The 22,487-nt window shown below is 31.6% G+C and overlaps 2 protein-coding genes across 2 annotated transcripts; both read right to left on the reverse strand.

Moving 5' to 3' along the window:
• Positions 1-2,246: 2,246 nt before the first annotated feature.
• Positions 2,247-3,972, reverse strand: LOC143564904 (uncharacterized). The gene is made up of 2 exons (XM_077052042.1): positions 3,773-3,972; positions 2,247-3,740 (listed from the first exon to the last, which is right to left on the reverse strand). The coding sequence occupies exon 2, from the start codon at positions 3,672-3,674 to the stop codon at positions 2,844-2,846; it is 831 nt and encodes a 276-aa protein (XP_076908157.1). The 5' UTR covers positions 3,675-3,740; positions 3,773-3,972; the 3' UTR covers positions 2,247-2,843.
• Positions 3,973-18,747: 14,775 nt separating this feature from the next.
• LOC143564905 (uncharacterized) lies at positions 18,748-21,099 on the reverse strand. The gene is made up of 3 exons (XM_077052043.1): positions 20,373-21,099; positions 19,165-19,350; positions 18,748-19,060 (listed from the first exon to the last, which is right to left on the reverse strand). The coding sequence occupies exons 1-3, from the start codon at positions 20,853-20,855 to the stop codon at positions 18,779-18,781; spliced, it is 951 nt and encodes a 316-aa protein (XP_076908158.1). The 5' UTR covers positions 20,856-21,099; the 3' UTR covers positions 18,748-18,778.
• Between the last annotated feature and the right edge of the window lie 1,388 nt (positions 21,100-22,487).

Genomic DNA, 22,487 nt, shown 5'->3' on the forward strand with positions numbered 1-22,487 from the left:
CGGATCTGTAAGAATCTAAGGGATTCTAAGGTAACTCACTCCCGTGCAGTCACTACCCAAACCCGCAAAAGACTAAAACAGGTGACACTTAATTACCTCCCGGTCTCTCAAGTGGCTGAATATAAGGTATCTCCAAACTATCAATTACCGTTCCTATGGAATACGTTAACTATATACCATAAACTAGTTGCAAACACATAGTAAACAACCTAACATGCATCCATACATGAAAGACATTCACAAAGACGCATATGGAACAAAAATTGATAATAAATCAATACCAAATACGCACATGCATCATAACCAAATACAATAAAAACTTTACCAAAGCATGAACCAATCAATAATAATCCAAGACCAAAAATAAAACGAGTCTAAAAAGTATTCATCCAAACACAGGCAGTATAACAGATTAGCTACTCATAATATTCGATGAAACAAAGATTATACAAGTATTACGGTTCATAGAAAATAACAATAATAGATGAGCTACTAGCCAGGTAGCTTAAATTAATCCTCATGCCTGCCTGCTTGCTTCTTTCTTTTTGGACGTGGACTTTTTAAGATGCTAGGAAAGCTTGCTTCCCAATTAATTAACCAACCTTGTTATTTTTAACTTTTCGTACTTCGAACAGTAGCTGACCAAAGGGGCGCCCCCCCCCCTCTTGATTTCCGTCTCCTCTTTTGCCTTTTTTTTATATATGATGATTGGAACTCACTAAATATAATATGGGCTTAATTTTAGTTTCAGCCCATGTGATCTTGTTGTAATGTTCCTCGTTCCTTCCTAGCTACTTGCAAATATTATTATTACATGGTATTGGAGGAATGGAGCATATGGATCACATTCAATATAAGCCTTCAAATTAATTTCCAATTGATGTTTATGTGGAACAAACATACGTTTGTTAATAGATTATATGAACCATTCTTAATAAAAAGAACAAGTAATATTAGTATTAGTAAATTATTATAATAGAAATATTATTTAAACTGTTAACGGATACAACAAATAATAGGTAATTAATTTAAACCAATAAGAGACTTAATTATATTTCATCATTTTAGCTCGTTGTCTCTTTAAAACCTTTATAATTCAAATATGAGTCAAATATAAATATATTCAATAAAAACCTGACTCAAAATACTTTAAAGCATGGGAAATATTAATATAATATTATGTATATTTTAGACCACATCAAATATCCCTACACTTAAACCTTTTTCGTCCCTGAAAAAGTATTTTGCAATGGAATCTATTCGAAACTGATTTTTTTTAAAACATATAGGTTATCTTTTAAGCATAGATAAACGCAAAAACCGCGATTGTCGATATTATTGTCCACTTAAACCCAGCCACCAGCCTATCAAGCCCACAATTGCATTAAGCGTTTTAAGTTCAAAAACCACGGCTACACCTACCCCATCTCAGACAAAGAGAGCTAGAAAAACTAGAGTCAAAGCAGACTGGTTTGACAAATCACCATTTGCTAATGACTCGTTGATAGTACTAAGTAGATGCACTCTGTGAAATTTGATGGATGAATGGTCATGTGGAGGCCGTACGAGCTATTCCTAAATATTATTGGACTTTGTCCTATATATTCCCTAAAATATATATATAGACTAAAAACCTTCGAACCTCAATAGTGTATCCTCAGAGTCACTATCCCCTTGGTAACACGTAAACTCTAAGTCCCGTCTAGTATTTGCATCTTTGGCCTCTTTTTCTATTTTTGAGAATGCTTCTTTGGCATTTTTCATTACATAACTTTCACATGGTCATTTTCTTTTCGGACCAACTTTTCATAATACACTTTCAAAACATACTTTTCTTTTTTCTTTTTTTTTTCTCTTTTTTTATACCACCTTAAAGTATATAACTATTTCTAAGCTCGTAAAAAGATGGACATGTGGTGGTGTGATGATTTGAGTGCATCTAAGTCTTACAATCTCAAAGTTTTTAGATTATGGTAATCCTCCCTAAGCATCGAAATTCGGTTTCACCGTTTTTCAAATTATTAGATATATAAAATTTGCTAAAGAGGACTATCAAAGCTAGTTGGGCCTACCGACATATCCCAACCTTAGTGCGTTATCTTTTATTTAATCTCATATATAATAGTAGTTTTAAAAACCAATCTCAAATTTTTCTATCATTTTCCATTATTTGCAAAAAAAAATTCGATAAAAATTCGGGACATTTTTCAACTTTTTTTTATTTAAAATTTTTGAAATTTTTGAAATTCTTTTTTTTATAAAAACGTCAGTTTCCCATCCCCACACTTAAATGTCACATTGTCCTCAATGAGACAGGAAAACGACAAAAATTAAAGCGCATTCAAATATAAGTAAAGTGGAACAGACTTCCCTGGTAAATATGATGATATTGCCTCGCGATTCGTGTTCCATGCCCTCCAATTCGAACGAAAGCCTCATACTCCAATGCTCTCTACCAAGCTGTCACTTACGGACGAAAGCGACAATCAATCAGCAAATAATCTCCCCACACTTGAATCAAACCATGTATCATCAATCATCCAATAGCATCTTTGAAGCAACCTGAAAGCGAACCAAGAAACAACCAGCACAAGAAAGCAAGAAACCCAAAAAATAAAAGTAAAAATAAAAGTAAAAACCAAAACATACTACCGGGTTGCCTCCCGGGAAGCGCTAAGTTTACAAAATAGTCTTCAGTCAGACTCGCTCCCGAAATCTTAATCAGGAGGCTTTTCTTTTATCCAACCCCGGTCTAACCCGTTTAGTTCCACCAATCCAACATTTTTAAACAAATAGCACATAGTGAAACTTAAAAGCATTTTAAAACATTCAAACGTGTCGGATCACCAATACTTAAACTTACCTGGACCAAACCTAATACGTGACATATAATGAGAAAAATGGTTATTCTTGCATTTCAGTTTTCTCCTATAACTCTTTATGTACCATTTTTGAACCCTCAAAACGTGTTGATCCAAGCACTTTCGCTCCCTCTTCTGTGGATTTGTCGATTTCGGTAGCGGTCCACTATCTAGTTCCTCCATAGACTTGCTAACCTTCACATGATGTGGCGGCTCAACTACCACCATATTCTGATCCTCATCCTTTGCCACATCCTCTTCCTTTTCTTCTTCTAGTGACGTTTTGATCTCCATTGTTGGCTTCCCCATGATTAGTGTTTCTAAATATATAAGATCGCCAACAGGGTCAAATTCTTCATGTTCTTCAAAAACTGGTAAACCCACTAACTCATCACCAGACTCATCCTCCCAAGATGGTACATGCTCCTCCTCTTCGTCATCTTCCATCTGGTCAAGTGGCTCCACAACGACATCTTCGCTCAGATCCGTGTAATCAGGTAGCTCCAACTCCATCTCTTCTATCAAGCCCTCATCATCATTATTCCAGAATTCATCATCTGTTTCATAGACGACTTCCCGCTCCTTCTTAGAAAAACTCTCATGTTGAATTCTAGCACTTATCTCGTCTAACCTAGCTTCGATTTCCTCTATCTTATGGAGTCTTTCTCTTTCGATCAACTTATCAAGCCTGACTTCCAATTCCTTAATCTTTTGGAATCTTTCACGTTCCTCTTGTTCGGCTCTTTCCAACATCATCTCTTTCCAACATCTTCTATATAAAATACTCCTAAACTGACTCGATCTATTAAACATATTAACTAGACTCGAGAAAATAAAACACAAACTAAATTATCCTAAACACGACTAGACGCGCTAAATCTAAGACATGAACTCACAAGACGCACCACAACTTAAGACACAAAAGACCAATTAATCAATTAAGTTCAATCAAAGCTAGTTTCGCTATCGCCTAAGTATCCCCGGCAACGGCGCCAAAAACTTGATGTGCAAAACGGTCTATAAAAACTTAACCTAACCTAGACACTCTAGTTGTAAATTTGTAAATCTAGACTATCCTAATGCTAAACCACTAGACAGGCAAGTGTACCTATCAACTGTAGTAAATCCTAATGAAGTCCGGATATTGAACCCAAAGGACACTAGCGACACCTAAACTAGACTCTGACTAATAACTTAAATAAATTGATTTTATTTTTTTTTATCTTTTTTAATTATTAACTATAAATAAAATAATACTTAAACTAAAACTGACACTGAAAAATCGGACTAGAACTCAAATATGGGGAACAACTACCTAGACAAGGAATCCTACTAGTCAACTCGTAAAGTCTCGGAATTGGATTTATGATTGGTACCGTATTATAAAAATATGAAATTTAAGGAATTACTATAGTAAGATAGATCACCTCCCGGTCTCACCAACAATACCTAAGAACCCTTAATATCATGTATGCTCAACGGTTTAATGGTTCGGATCACCTCCCGGTCTCACCTTACCTAACTATGCTAAGGTACCCAAAGACTAAATTACCTCCCGTTCTCACTAATCACAAATCACCCTAAGGCGTAAAAGGGTATTTTTATTAAATTCGGTTATAATTCGGATCTGTAAGAATCTAAGGGAATCTAGGGTAACTCACTCCCGTGCAGTCACTACCCAAACCAGCAAAAGACCAAAACAGGCGACACTTAATTACCTCCCGGTCTCTCAAGTGGCTGAATATAAGGTATCTCTAAACTATCAATTACCGTTCCTATGGAATACGTTAACTATATACCATAAACTAGTTGCAAACACATAGTAAACAACCTAACATGCATCCATACATGAAAGACATTCACAAAGACGCACATGGAACAAAAATTGATAATAAATCAATACCAAATACGCACATGCATCATAACCAAATACAATAAAAACTTTACCAAAGCATGAACCAATCAATAATAATCCAAGACCAAAAATAAAACGAGTCTAAAAAGTATTCATCCAAACACAGGCAGTATAACAGATTAGCTACTCATAATATTCGATGAAACAAATATTATACAAGTATTACGGTTCATAGAAAATAACAATAATAGATGAGCTACTAGCCAGGTAGCTTAAATTAATCCTCCTGCCTGCCTGCTTGCTTCTTTCGTTTTGGACGTGGACTTTTTAAGATGCTAGGAAAGCTTGCTTCCCAATTAATTAACCAACCTTGTTATTTTTAACTTTTCGTACTTCGAACAGTAGCTGACCAAAGGGGCGCCCCCCCTCTTGATTTCCGTCTCCTCTTTTGCCTTTTTTTATATATGATGATTGGAACTCACTAAATATAATATGGGTTAACCTCGCCAATTACCAAACACTAAACATCAAGTTCACCAAAACGTAACAAGCAATATACTAATTACAGACATGATAAACTAAAGACTAATGAACTACTGGCACATTGCACCAACAATTCTTACATGTAAACGATCTGTCCAATTTCTTCAAAGATCTTAGGCTATTATTTTTCAATTGTTTGTACTATGATAGACGTAGAATTCAGACGGTTAAATGGAGGTTTCTAAAATTAAAAAACACATTTTTGACAATTATGCCCTTTTTAAGAAGGGAAACACACAAATAGTCAATAATGCTTAGGTGGCACATTTTTAATCAAAATGTGTGGTGTAGATTTGTTCCTACCGTTTTCTCCAAAAACTTGTTTTCTACTATCCATTCTCTGAACAAGATATAACACTTAATGCGTGTTTTATGTGGTTAAGTGGCATATTTGTCTCTGTGCATATTTAAGTACTCAATTTCTTTTTTGATTTTCAAACGTTTGTTACACATATGTAAATTATCGACTTATGTTCGTGTGCTAATATGTATTTTATAGTATTATTTTTAACATAAGTTTATCAAGGTTCTAAATTTATAAACTGATAATTACTTGAACTAAGCACACACAATCGGAAAAAGAACTCATCGCATAGCATAGCTTATGTAAGAACCAACTATTGTCCAAATACACGACTTCCCCTACTCAACCTTTATTGTTTTATAGATCGGTTTTAGTTTATAAAAGCTGAGGTTTTGGTTTCAAAAGACAGATACATATTTTACATTATTATAGTAGTTTGGGAGATTTACAAATAAATATTTCCCTAGGATATTCTTTCACTTAATATTAAGTTAGTTAGTTATCTTATTGATGTGGGAAACTTAGGTAAATGGCCCCTTCAGAGTTGGGAGGTGAGAAAAAAAATGTGTAAGGGGCAACATTATGGCAACCAGATGAGTCACTGCAAAAGCTAGAGTACCCATCCAGGTGTCTTCAGACTACTGGCTCGTAGCCCGGCATTCTCCTAATCAACTTGGCCTTTTTTAAGGTTTCAAAGTTGTGTAATTCTTTGGAAAGAGTGGGGTATTGCTGTGTAAGGCCCCGAAACTAGGCGCCCTATTTGTCGTTGGATTTACTTATAAACACAGTTGTAAATACAAGAGTTAACTAAAATTTTTTGTTGAATATTAGAACTTCAGCCATTCATTACATAAACATCCATTTCTTGGATGAAGTAGCAAACATTGGTCCGTAGAACCCATAATAAAGATATGGTTGTGGCGCGAGTACTCTTGTGCACCTAAGTCACTAGCAAACACCCAAAAATTGTCTTTAATCATTCAAACATCAATAGAACTATCATAACTTATTATTCTTCATATGCCGGTCTCTCTTCTATTGCCATGTGTCCCTCTAAAGCCAGCTGCCTCATCTTATTTGCCTACGTGCATACTAAAAGTCAGCTATGGTGACTAAGTTCTAGTTTTAACAGGCAACAAGTGATGCATTCACGTTCATTTACATACATATATAAAGACACACATTTGATGCTAGATCATCGCTATCTAGTCAAAAACAATTAAAATCAAGTCATAATCACCTAAGCAAGCTAGCAGGGCCGGATCCGAGAATTGAAAAAAAAAAAATTTGGCCCGAAGGCGAAAAATATTTTGGGCCTAAAGTAAATAAGAGTATTTTGTTGGTTTTTAAAAAATTAAATTTTAAATTGGCTTCCATGGTTATGATTTGGGTTGTTTAAAAAACTAATGTATAAATATAGGCTAAAACATGTTTCAAATGAGGCTAGAACCCACAACCTTTTGGTTGAGAGCCATACCCCTTTGCCACTAGACCAAGTTAGTTGTTTTGTAATAGTGTTAAAACATTAAGTATAGATATAGATTTTCATCAAAACACATATAATTTAAAAAAAAAATTTCGGGCCTAGCAAGTAGTCGTGCCTATGGCCGTCGACTACCCTGCCATATGCCATGACCAGCCTTGCAAGCTAGGGTAAGTACGATGTCGAACCACGAGGAGTATGTGGTCAGTGTGTCATGCAACCAATTTCTAATATTATGAAGTGAACGTTTAAAGTGTTGATCACATAGCAAACAATTTGGTTTTCAAGATTAACCAAGCAATAAACAACTTTTAAACAATTAACAAAAACAAATCTCACCCGGGTTCAAGTAAGCAAATAGATAGTAGTCTCATGTTAACTTAACAGATAAATCATCACTGATTAATACAAACTGATTAACTAGTTAAACTTTAGGCATCAACAATCGCTAACACATGACACGTGTTATCAAACAATCCCTGCCATTGTAACCAACTAAGGGCAACTTAATACTTCAGCATATTCAAACTAGTCAAACAAACCTATAACCAATTAACATAGCAATTGACAAAATAATTGTTCTGATCACATAAACCTAAACCGACTGAATCCATAGCAATACCAAACATCAACACTCATTATTAATCAAAGATAATTACAAATAGTATGTTCTTTAACACACGAGAAAACTGAAAAGTTACAAACTTTACATCTCGAGTATGATTCTTGGAGACTAGCTGTGTCTCAACATCACAAAGTCTTTGATTCAGATGATATGGAACATGTAAATGATTTCAGAATGAATTGGAATGATGGAAATACTCCTATGCATTAGAAACTGCTCTGGAAAGTGTTGGCTCGTCATAGGGTCGTCAAAACATATTATAATTAAAAACCCTATTTTTCCCGTTTTTGCCACCCATCGTGGTACACGATGGGACCTTCACTGGTCCATTGCGTATTGACCAAAAGTCAATGCAGTCCAAATACCAGTCCATCGCGATACGCGATGGACACTCTTCACTTCCATCGCGTACCGCGATGGGACTCCTCACCAGCGAACATCATTTTCTTGTCTCGTAATGCATGTTGGACATCCCGGGTCTTCATTCCGTGCTCGTATAGGTCCAAAATAGCTTCTTTAATCACATGTGACCTGAAATGTAACAACCGCGTATGACGTATCAAAGTTCGTGCAATAAACGATTAAAACTAATAAATAAAAACTAACATATGTACAAACTGACCGACCATCAACATTCCATACTTAACGTGCTAACATTTCATTCATATAGACATACATACTTCCATACATATTTTCTAATCATACTTATTCTACTTAGTACACACTTATTCATAAATATTATAAGGATCTGCCATCCTTGTAACATTCGTTAATTTTTAAACCCAAAACACGACCCGTTTTAAAATTATGATATAATTCGGATATGCATTTATGTATGAAAACATTAAGTTTCATGTCACTTATATTTCATGTCTATAATTTTTATGATTTATATTTACAACCACTTCACCAATTTTGGTAAAAACATTTAATTCCCTCATTACTCTTGCTTAAGACTAGGCTAAAGACTTGCTTGACCTGATTAGTTATTAACGAATTCTTCATTATATATACATGCTCAAGCTTCTACTCATTCTTTGCCAAAACTCATTACACTCTCAAAATCATTCCAGCTATTAATTTGGTGTTTTTGCTTTAGTTTGACTCAATAAGTCGAATCGTTTAAGATTCAAGTCTTCCTTTTATTCTACTTCATTCCCCGGGTATGTACATTATAGTTTCTACACTCTCCTATCGTTTAGAACTTAATTCCATGTAAAAAATAATTTGACAACGGTGTTAGTTCATAAAAAAACAAACTTGGCTTGCTTAAACGCTCGTTTGGTTAAGTTTGAGAATTTTTATACTGTTTATATCTAAATCCAAATTCTTTCATCCCCTCAACTTTAAAATAATATTTTTCCGATGTCGGAACCAAACTCGACTTGTCGAATTCGGGTCTGAGTGAACACGAACCACTCGCTTAAACTTGTTTTCTTACTTTTTAGGCATGTTTCCGTCTTTCTTGAAACGCGCCGAGCTTATGAGCATGACTAAACCTTATAACAACACAATGTTTACTAAACAAATAAACTTAACCTGCTTGACGAAAAAGTCTAAAAACCTATTGTAAAGTAAAATGTATATATATTTTCTTCAAAGCCTTAAAACTCCAAACTTTTAACCAAACCATTCATGTTATTTTTGTTTATTCATCGTTATCTTGTGCAATACATTGGACATGGAAATATTTCATATTTTTAAGATCACGTGTCGAACCGAAACTACCCGGTTCACTCGCTTAATTGTTTTTCTTATTCAAACTCACTTTGTTTAACTTGTGAATTTCATAATCCCTTTTCCATACTTTATAAAGATTTGGGGTGTAGGAAATTACCATGTTTTCTCATTATTTCATGATTTTGTTTACAAATCGATTCGCAATTATGTAATGCATGTTAATAACATTTCTTTCATATTGCTTATGATGACTATACATAAATAATGTGCAACGTGTTTATCGTTTTATGGTTAGTACATAAACATCAAAGTGGGAGTGTCCGACGTGACGTACCAGCGCCCTTATTCTACCATTTCCCCTAGTTCCGCGACTTTGATCTGGAGGGTGGGGTGTTTATTATTTTCTTTCTTACTTTATGATAGGATACATTACATTCTGACATGTGAATCAACAAGCATTTTTGTGTTATCTATATATCAAACTTATAATATCTCACCAACATACGTGTTGACAAAAATATTCTTTTTAACGTGCTACAGGTTTTTTGACGAAGTTCTATGGAACTAAGATAACTAGATTGGACCTTTAGAACTATTTAAATAAATTGATATCGTTATATTTCGATGTATCGTTATTTGATTCAAACAAATATGTACTTGTGATTATATAAAACGGGGTAAATATACATATATTTATCACTTTAATAGCGTCTACGAGCGATGGACAATTTAAGTACCCGCCTTAATTTTTGCACATGGTCGGGGAGTTACAACCCTAACATTCACAAATATTAGAAGAGGCTGCCCTAACGTTCACAGACTTTAGAAGGGGCTGGCACGCTAACATTCATAAATATTAAAAATGGTCTGCCACTTTAACATTCACATATACTAGAAGAGTTTGCCACCATAATAGAATCATACATTCATTTAATATATAATATATATATAACACACATACAATACACCTCGTTAATTAAGCAAGTATTAACTTTCTTACTTACGAGTGTGCGCACAGCCGCAAAGCGTTTAAAAAGAAAGGGTTAGAAACTCACATGGATCCTGAAGTGTTATGGGTTAATAGTTATTCTTTTCTTTAACATACACATGCATTAATTAACCACACAACTAGCTAACAGAACTAACTGCTCTAACGGGGTTACTTTAATTAACAGTATTAGCTACACCATCTTAACCAAGTTAGCGAGATTAACTATATTAATTTATGTAACGGACCATGCTAATTAAAGCTATCTAGCTTTTATAACTTGTTACCACATATTAATATTTTAACTTTACTTATTAGACTTAACAGATTTAACTGATTTTGAATTGAACTAAAGCAACTGACGGGCCTGTTCATTTTGATGGACCAATATAAACATAACTAAACACGAAATCTACCTATACTATTAAAACAACTGAGATTGAGTCTACATGGCCCTTTCCTATTGGTTTATTTCCCATGTTTTCAAATTTATCATTCACTTCTCTAATTTTCTTAACAATAAAATAAATCAAAAAGAATATGAATTACTAATAATTAATGTATTATTAATGTATCTACCTATACTATTAAATTAATAGGGATTTGAATACTTGGTTCCATCATATTGGTCAATTCCTATAGATTCCATATATACTATGCATTCATAGATCTTCTTGGAATTTAAATAATTCAAAATTAAATTATAATTTTCTATGGACAATAAATGACTTAAATTTTTAGATGGAACCTTTATATTTTTATTTTGTTTTAAAGACAATAAGTGAATTAAATCTTTGTTTAGTATTTTCAACTTTTTGTATATATATATATATTTAAGAGAGGCATTAAGTTTTCAACGGTTTTAATGTTATGCATATAATCTCGGACATATATTTAACAAGTGACATATCTTCTGCAATTATAATTACTATTGTTGACTTGAATTCAGCACAATTTATGTATATTTTAAAATTTTTTTAAAGAACTTCTATATTTAAAAAACTTAACAAAAATATGATTTTCTTTATCACCCTATATAATATTGCAGCAACACAACACTGTTTTCACTATAAGTTCTTTTTTCATTTTGATTTTTGTTAATGTTGTAATTTATTTGATTTCATTTGATTTTTGTTAAACATTTACTCAGTCTGAGTACTCATTTATTTTTCTTTCATGCATCAATTATGTAATTCTAAAGGGGACAAGAAGGCTGTTTTACGATCGTGTAAGCATTTTTTTTTTGCATTTTCTACTATTAATGTATTCTACGTCTTAATTACTTTTACGTTTTTAGCCATCACCTGATTGGTGAATCTGATTCGTTTGCTAGAAAGGCATATGGATAGGTAGTACAAGGTTTACCATTGGAAGATTTTGGTTTGATGGTTATTATGAGATTAAATATTCTTGATGTAATTAATCATATTATAAGTTTAATCTCTATTATGCATTGAATGAGATTGGAAGAATTAACGTTATAGTTCATTACGAAAAATGTTAATGAGTGTTTCTACATTTCATATATGTAAAAAGTGTTATGTACAATTGTCGTCTTTCTTTTACAACTTTGATCTACGGGCTGCTGTTGAATGGTTGCATTATTTATATGTCACAAAATAGGTAATAATCAAGTGCATTTGTGTGAGTAAACTCTAGATTTAGCCGAAAAGAATTTTGCAACGAAGTCAACATTTTGGAAAGATAACAAGAGAATAAGTTGTACAAGCCTCATAATAAGTAACAGTTTTAGTTTTACAGAACATAATAATGATAAGATGAGTTCTAGCGCTTGGTTACATTTAGTAAAAGTTAGGTTATGGGATAGTTTGACTTTAGTTGAATTTGACCTAAAAGTCAATGGATTAAATAACGACACTAGATATTATTAAAGTTTATTTCATTATTTTTATTGTGTTATAACAATGTCTGTTTTCCTTCATCTGAATTTTATATCATTTCTTTAAGCTTGCAAGCTTTAAGAACATATGCGATTCTACTGACAAATCCTCATAGGTTAGTTGCTATATACAAAGATTTGCCAGCTTGATATGTTACTTATTATATAAACATTAACAAAAAAATATGGGTCATATTGCTGCAATTTGTTATTAATAGTAGATGGTTTCTATTTGTTTTGGACAATAATATTATCTTCAACTTATCTTAGGTCCTTCAATTCTAAATAACCAAAAAATATTGGTACATGTTCAAGAGATCTCAAATATGATACTACTACCTTTTTTTTTTCTAACCGCTATATTTGAATGTGTTATTTTTTTTGGAACATGGTAATTCATACGTATAAAATTTTAGTTATAACTATTGTGTATGTTATAAATAAATTGTTTGGTTTTTACATTGAAATATTTAGAACTCAAAACCGGTTTAAAACAGTCTGTTTGGTCAACAAAAGTCAAAATCAGTTTATAATTGGTTTTGGTTTGGGTTGAAACTGGTTTCTTGTTTAGGTTACGATCGGTTTTGGTTCAAGTTTGCATGCTTTTTGCCATGTTTTAGTCGGTTCCGGTTCGGTTAACCGGTTTGGAACCGCTTTGTTGGAGAAATTTACAAACCGGTTCTGAACCTACGGTTTCAATCGGTTCCAAACCGGTTTCTACATAATCGGTTTCAAACCGAACAGTTTCGATTTGATTTTCGGGGTCGGTTCGATAAACCAGCTTATTTACCCACATCTAATTATATGTTTATAAATGTTTTCATAGTGGAAGGTTCATTTGATTGAAGATGCAAATTAACAGTTGACCAATATTATGGATAGCTTCTTGTTGGAAATCTATTATATGAAGATCCATCTTTTAAAAGTAATGTGACATTCGTCATTTTTAAAACCCGAAAACCCGACCCATTTAAAATTTTCAACACCTTTCCGATCTTTATTTATTAATAAAATGGTGAATTGTTTTTGTATTTATGTTCATGATGTTTCTTATGTTGTTTTGTTATTTATGATGTTACAAATTTAATCATAAGTATTATATCAACTTTATTTTATAAATTGAGTCAAAGAAATTTAATTGGTCATAAAAGACATTCAACTAGTCAAAACCATGTTTCAAGCCTTATGACTAGCCTCTTGACTAGCCATCAAATTAACTTATTTTGACCTTGTTATTAACGATTTTGGAGCCTATATAAAGCTCACTCAATCTCTACATTCTTTGCACAACCAATTTACACTCAAATCATCCAAACTTTTCATTTTCTCTCAACTCTCAAGTTTAAACTTCAAAAGTCAATTGTTCAAGAAATATTATTTTCTTTTCTTTTGTGATTCAATCCTCGGGTAATGTTTATTTCTTTCGTTACGCATAATGATTGTTTCCATGATGATAACACAAACGACATTCATGGAGACCTATCATTCTTCGTAATCGGCTAGCTTATGTTCGGTTTATGAATTTATGTTTAAAAGTCAACTTTTATTTTTACAAACTAATAATCAAGAACAAACATTTTTTAACATACTGCTTCATCTTTCTCAAATTATATTACTCACAAACCCGACTCAATAACCGGGTTCGTGTCCGACCAAAAAACGAACCACTCGTTAAACTCGTTTTCTTAATTAATTGTTCGGTTGGAACAAACCGGACTCATCTAAATTAATTAATATTTATTATAACCCATTTATTTTTCTAAGACTAAAATAAATTTACCTAAAAAATCAAATAACCAATAACCTTTTTAATAAACCAAAAATACTTTTTCTTTATAAATCATTTTGTCATAAACCGAACGTACTCGCCAAATTATTTTCTTTACGCAACTTATTTTTTTAAGCCTAGCTATTTATTTATCTAGGGCCATTTGTTGAACCGAACTTTTTCAGTTCACTTGCTTAAAGGCATTTTTCTCTCTCGACTCGCTTACTTAACAAGTGAGTTTTTCATAACCCCTTTTTAACTCTTTTAATATTTTTGAGGTGTAGCATGTCACAAGTTTTTATTTCGTTAGTTATGCACTTATTTAGAAAACGATTCATATTTATCGTACATGTTAATATTATTCTTGCATATTGTGTATGATTATAAGTGAACTTGATTGCAACGTGTTTACTGTTTTTATGGTGGAAGTTACGCAAACGCATACACATAGTGGGAGGGTCGGACGGGACGTACCTGCGCCGTCTAACGTTACGACTTTGGTTGTTTACGTAAGGTTGTTCTCATTTCCCCGACTTCTGCGGCTTCGGCTAAATGAACGGGAGAACGACAATATTTGATTTCATTTACATTATGTTTGAATGTTTATTGCATGACGATTGTTGAATCACATATTTAATATATATTTATATACGCAAAAACTTATGAAAACTCACCAACATGTGTTGTTGACAAAATATATTATTTTAAACGTGCTGCAGGTTGATACGATGAAGTGACAGGACAAGAAAATTAGTTATATCATAGGATTATTTCAATGAATAATATTTGCTTCATTTAAATGTGATGTTCTTTTTGTCTCATTATCAAACTATTTGTGTACTTGTGAAATTATGAAATAAAATAAATATATTGTCACTTTTAATAGTGTTACGAGCTTATGAGTGATCTGTACGTTGCACCCAGGCCTATTCCGCTTAAAACCGGGGTGTTACAAGTAACACAACTTAATATGTGACATAATTATGTATTATGTAGATGGAGCTTCCGTTGTACAAAATCCTTGCATAGTGGAGTACAAACAAAAGATGCAGACCAATTTTGTTAGCAAAATTCTTATGTGACATGCTAGGTGGTTAAATGAATGCTATAGGGATACAAAATCATGTAAACGGAATTCACCTAAAAAGTAAGAAATTAATGTTTTCAGTTGTAAATTGTTTATATTGTTCACCTGTTTTTAAAAACAAATGTAGGATTGGATGAGCTGTAGTAACTTTACACCCATCTAAATCATGTAACTTTATTTTTTGTGTTCGAATTTTAATTTGTTTGAAGTTTTTTAACCAATGTTATTTGTACTATGTCAAGATTATGCTATCATATTAATTGAAATACATTAGACATTAAATATGGTATTTACATAAATAACCAATATATTAACGTTGCAAACATTTTAAAACTTACATAATCAATTAACTTTGTATATTTGAAAAGTTGATTATTAGTTGTTTTTTTAAGTAAATGCAATAACATTTACAGGTTATTTCTAATTTTTTGTATATTTATATATAATAAAATTTTATAGACCAACAACGACTAAAAGATGATAATTGAGATTAATAAAAACCAATACACTATATATTTTACTATTTTTGGCTGTCTAAAAAATTTAAATTAATTAAAAATACTATATTGTGTTATGCTTTTAACTATTAAAAAATGCAGATAATAAATTTTAAAACTTGCACAATCAATTAACTTTGTATATTTGGAAACAACTAATTATTAGTTGTTAAATTAGTTGATTTTTTTTAAATGAATGCAATGAGATATCCGGGTTTATGTCTATGATTTTTTTGAATATAATAAAAATTTATAAACTTTTATTTTGGAGAAGCATTTAATACTTTTATGCATTAAAAGTCTTTTGTATCTCAACTTCTATGATATTTCATATAACCTCAAAATATATATTTTTTGATCAAATTGAAATGTTAATTTAACTATTAAAATGTTAAAATAGATTTATTTAACTATTTTAAGTATACTATACGGTATATTCTAATTTCTTTCAATAGTTTGAATTTTAAATAAGTAGATATTTATTTTTAATCAAATCAATTTGAAACCATTTTTACGTTAAAAATCGTTCGACTATTAATAATAACATTTATTAAATCAATTATAGGTATGAACTTTCATATTTTTTTGCATCTTTAAAAATCTTTCATATTTATATGAAACTGATTATCTTGAAATCTTGAATGCAATTGAGAATAATATTTCTTTTTTAATTAATCAACCAAAAATATTTATGTTCATATATATACTTTCAGTTTCACACAAGAAATTTTACACCACACATTTTCATTTACTAAATTCTGCAATTTCATATTTCTTATAATGTTCATTTCTATTACTCAATTTATTTTATTCATTCGTGTTATTGATATTGTTCATACATTTTAATTATCAATTTAATACTATGTATTTTATTTGTTTTACAAACAACACAATGGAGCCAACAAACATAACCATGTTTAATGAGTTGGATGTTCTTAAGATAGATTGCATTCTCAAGGTTCGTATATTGAAGTTATGGTGTCTAAAGGACAATAACAAAGACTGGTCCATAGAGATGACTTTGCAAGACGAGATGCTAATTTCATATTTACAAACATATATAATTTAAGCAAACATTCGTTACTACTTACACATAATAACTATTATTTTTTATATTTTATTTACAAGCTTTTTTTTTACATTAATTATATAACGGGGTAACCGAAATTTGACTTAAGTCAAGAAGGCTTGTATTCCAAAGTTTGATGTTTATCTTGGTGAGAAAAAAGCGTTGATTGTTAGGAAGACTTCACTATGAATAAAAGAAACTTCCATTTAAATCGAAAAGAATGCAGTTTCCAGTTATAATTTGTTTTGTAATGATTATTAATAAAAGTCAAGGTTAGTCTCTAACAAGAGCTGACATATACCTGAGAGACCTCGTGTTTACATATGGTCAACTTTATGTAACTTTATCAAGAGTGAAAAGTATAGACGGTATTAAAATGCTTATATTAGACAAGGAATGTAAAATTACTAATAAAACAACAAATATCGTTTATAAGGAAATATTAGTAGTTTATGAAATTTACGTTTTCAACTTTTGATTATGTTTCTAAACGTTGTACTTTGAATGTTATTTTAGTTTAACTTTATATATGACAGTCATGTACTTTCGTACAAGTATTATTTACAACTAAATATCATGTTGACGTCCCAGAAAACATATTATAAATTATGTTGCCCTTTCAGATTACATGTGTTTGTTAGACAATTTCTATATTTTCACCCGTGTCGTATACGGGTCAATAACCTAGTTGTATTCTAAATAAATTATTTTTTGATATCACAGATGCCTTTCGAATGTACTTTTGATATGTCAGATTGTAAATAGATTGTAAAATTTCTGCCACACCACATAGGCCCAATTTCACGGATACTCGTTTCTCAACATTCTGATTATGTCTAAATTTTTGCAGGACATACGGATATAAATATTAACTAAAAGTAAAGGTATATTTAAATATCTTTTTAGTATTCAATCAATCCTAGTAGGCCTTAATTTTTTTTATATGCTTTGTAAAAGACACTTTTTACTAAATGTCCAATTCTTTCTCCACTTCGGTTCAAAAAAATAAAATGATTCTTGAAAACGGCTCTATATAAACAATTTTTACATGTGCTTTGATTGGTCAGGTTGTAGGTATAATGTACAAAATTTCTACCGCATTGCTCCGCCCAACGTTAATTATATTCATAAAGAATTTCTAAATACTCCTACATAAACTTTATTGAAAATGAAGTTGTACTCGAATATAATATTTTTTGGTATTGGAAACGATTGTCGCACATGCTTTGATAAGTCAAACCATAGATATCAATGTATAAAATTCCTGACAATTGTGAACTAGAGAAGAAACTTTTAGCTCTCTTGAATCATTTGGTTAAGATCCAAAGACAATTGTGACTCTTTCTATCCCCAGAATCATGATCATCTCCTATGTATGTCCATTTGTCTACTCTATGAAGATCGCACCGATCAGATCAGACAACCGTAAAATGGTTCATGAACTAGACCCCTTCATATATGCATACATGTTGTGCAATATGAAAGGGGTGAGCAAACCTTAACCTTTTAACAAAGATTAACCGATAACGGAACCGTCATCCAACCAAGTTAACCGACCGTTATGGTTAAGGTGATTTGATTAACCAATTAATCGGTTATGGTATGGTTAAGAGTGTTCCATAACTAAACCGAACCAAACTGAAAAAATTTTAGGCATGCTTACATCGAGATGAATATGTATTTATATGTATATATATGGATTTAGTATATGTGTCAATGTTGTAACAAAAACTTGAGAATATGTATATGTATATATATATATATATATATATATTACTTCAAATTTTTATTCAAACTTTGTTAGGTGAATTAAATGAAACCTAACCAAAACCGAGCTTCATAACCCATTAACCGAAGTGTAGTTCAGCTATGATTATAGTTAAAGATATCCCATAACCGAAGCCAGCGGTTATGGCTACAGTTAAGAGTAATAACCGAACTGAACGACAGTTTGCAAGTGACTACCCTATTCTCTTATTTTCATTTAACCAAAAATCTACAAAAAAGAAACTAAATGTACGTAATTCAACGGGCACACTAATTACTAGCATATATATAAATTTAATAAGTTACGCAAAAAGGGAAGCTGAATAATATATCTTGATATACATTTCAATTTCAACTATAAGAACATGAATCCTCATTAAACTCAATGACTTTGTTGTTTTGAGAATCGATTTTCAAAATACATAAGATTCGACGATGATGAATCGTCTTCACCAACGAACCCACCAAGTAGGATTGTGAACGAACCTCAAACTCTAACTTCAATGGAACGCTGCCATTGACTTTGCTTGACATAACCAAGCCCTCCCCAACTCCATAAAGCGGAACCTTTCGACCTTCCACATTTACTGATATTGTCCTGCCGGTTTTCTTTGGTTGATAATAGTTCATAAACTGATAAAAATACAAAAACTTAGAAAAATGTATTTAACTTTGCTAAAATTTTCATAAATTATAGTTCAAAATTTTAAATTTTCATTAATAATTTAAAATTTTACCTGACCACTTCCAACTATGATTTGTGAGTAGAAAAGATTTAACGATGTAGATGAAACATGAATGCCGAAAAATGTAGCCGGATTATGAATGTTCATCTTCACCGAACAATTTATCGTCAACAATTTGGTGGGAACTCCTGTATTATCTGATCCTTCTCCATAATAAAAATTGTTCAATTTCCAATTCTGCAACACAAGATATCATACAATAATTAATGCATACCTTAAACATACTTAGCATTTAATGGTAGCATTTATAGATTAAAATAAATTAAATGCGATAATTAAATTGGAGCATTTATTAGGTTGAATAGCATAAAAAGTAGGTTGAAATAATAAATAGAAAGATAGAAGTTAATTTAATACTTAAGGATCAAACAGGAATGTCAAAAGTAAATCTAAAATATTAAAGAGTATGTTACATAATAAATTCAACTACAGAAATACAAAATATTGAATTAAATATAACTACTAAATTATAATAATAAATAGTAGTTAATATTACTTTTAACAGTACATAGTGAAACACCAATATAAGGTATAGTATTACTAAATTATGAAACAAATAAACTATTAAATTAAAAGAAAAGCTAAATAATATATGTAAATTCATAAATATAAAATATTAAAATATTAAGGATCAAAACGTGATATTAAATATTAACTGGTATCTTGAAATACTATATAAGAAATATTATACTATATATTTAATTATAAAAAAATATATGGAAAATTAATCAAGTATCAAACACCAAACAAAAATATATTATCTTAAACATTAAATTAAAATATATTTATTTTAACAAAAGTTTGGATTCCAAATCCTTCACATGAAAAGTAAGTATCAAAATATAAAATCTCCACCCAAAAATTCACATACTAGATAATTATTTCATTACCAACAAAGTACATGTGATATTATAATACTTTAATTTTATGTTAACAAATCTTTTAATCGAACGCATACGTTTCTTTCGCTTTAACTGTCATACACATCATATAATTATCTCTTTTTCTTTTTTTCTCTTTTTATCACATCTTCAAACACTGAGTTATTCAAGGAAGGAAGATGATTTGCTTGTCAGTGATCTAAACAGTCATTTAAAAAAAAATATTTAGTAAATAATAAATATATAGTAATTTTTGTTCTTAAAATTATATTATTAAAAGAAAAAATTAATAAAACAAGTAGGGTTTTTAATAATTACCTTCATTTGAACCTGAAGTTTGTAATGTCTACTGACACCCCAAGTGATAAAACAAACAGTAATAAAAACCATCACAAATCCCATAACAAGCATCACAACCCGACACTGTCTCGTAACTTGTCGATCATCATAATTATAATCATCATCGTACCCATAACCCTCAACATCCTCCTCATCAATCACACTAAACAAAGGTGGCCACCTTTTCTTCTTATCCTTCTTATTCTTAATACTATTATTATTTTCATTATTCAAAAACTCTTGTTCATGATCATCGTGATGTTTTCCTACCATGGAAAACCGATACGGCCCCGAAACACGACTCTCCGACGACATCCGTGAGTGGGACGGATGCGTCGGAGACTCGACTGGGGTCGTGTGACTATTGGTTGATGATTTGTCATCGTGAGAGTCACGTGAGGGGCTTTGAACAATGTACGGAGATGTTGAGGATATTGAGGTTGAGTCGATTTCTGATTGCATTGCTGGATTGAAGGAATAATAATAATAATATTATTATTATTGGATTTGAAGTTTTAAGAATAAGGAACGATAACGGTGGAAATGGAAAGAGACCGTTTCATGTGAAGAGTGAATGGGGATTTTGGAACCTTAAACAAAACCTTATTATTATAGACAAGTCGTGTGTTTGTGTCAGAAGTGAGAGATGATAATTTCGGCTGGTGTATTAATTAGTAGTGGGCCCAAGGCCCATGGATAAGATTTAGGTTATAGGATGGGATCTTCATACACGAACTCCTCACGCTATGTGGCTCGTATAGGCCTAGGGCCATCTCTGAGAATTAGAAAAAAATTTAGGCATCGTGTGAGACAAAATTTGGGCCTCATTCTTATAATATAAACTCATTGGTTATATATCAAAAATCACAATACGAGTGCTCTGAGGTAGTTTTGAAAAAAAAACTTATATATACATGGCCCTTTGTCAGCCTTTGTTTTCCCCCCTCTAGCTATTTCCTTTTACGTTTTTGGGTGCTGAAGAGGTATTTGAATTTGAGAAAGGGAAAAACAAAAATAATTAAAGTTTCAGTTATTGATGTTATGAAACCAATATTACATTTTGATTTGGCTTTATAAACCCATTGTCAAGTTTATTCAAAAACAATTTTAGAAAAATCACGTACATGGTTGCTCGGGGTTTTGAAAATTCCATCAAAGTTTTTTTCAATAATGCCTCTAGACAAAGGTTAAATGAAAAAGGAAAAAAAATAAAAAAATATTTGGATTAATTATACGGAAGAAGTGTTATGCAAATATGATAATTAGTAAGCCACTAAGTTTGATTTGTGTCAGGTCCCCGATTTCAGCTGGATCTTACTAGAATCATGTCATAACTCACACAAATAGATGTGTCGACAAGGGAGTTAATGACAAGTTGCTATATTTAGAAAGATCACCGTTTGTTAAAGGCGGAATCAATAACAAACATACGGTTGCAAAATCAATATTCAAATGTAACCAACACGAACAAGATTCACTCAAAAGATTTCCATTTATATAATGTTCATTATACAGATTGGATAATCGATTTAGGGTTTCTTGAAGGAAGGTTTTTCTCGTACTCAGACATCCGTCACACACACATATTCTTTCTTAATTATGTCGCTGGCGACCTCTCTCTCTGCCGCCGCGGGAGGTGTGCCCTAAATTATTCTATTTATAGGCCTGACACATCCCTTATAGCTGTCATTCCTTTTAGAAACCCTAAATGCTAAAACATATTCAAATTACATATTCAGAATTATTCTAAGTGTAAAACAAGTCTTCCGGGTAGGCTTTACAACAGTCTTTATTCTCCGAGTAGGCTGTGTACTCTGCTATACTTCAGGACTTGGTAATATAGAAGTGTACTCAGAATCAGTTTCCGGGTAGACTTTACTTGAATAGTATTTTACCAAGTAAAATACTCACCAGGTAGACTTCAGTCTTCTTGGTTTTGCCAAACTTTGCCCGACAAATCCTTACGAGCAACCTTGTTCTTCAATGGTCCATTTCAACTCTTTGCTATAAAATAACTTATTGGCAAGGTGTAATCGGGAGTACTGTTCCTTGTTTGAGTTGAACCTTGCCCGATGATACTTAGAGATATATCAT

Source organism: Bidens hawaiensis, unplaced genomic scaffold (assembly GCF_021521415.1).
Source record: "Bidens hawaiensis isolate Kalapana, Puna unplaced genomic scaffold, B.hawaiensis_p1.1 tig00022175_1, whole genome shotgun sequence".
Taxonomy (NCBI): domain Eukaryota; kingdom Viridiplantae; phylum Streptophyta; class Magnoliopsida; order Asterales; family Asteraceae; genus Bidens; species Bidens hawaiensis.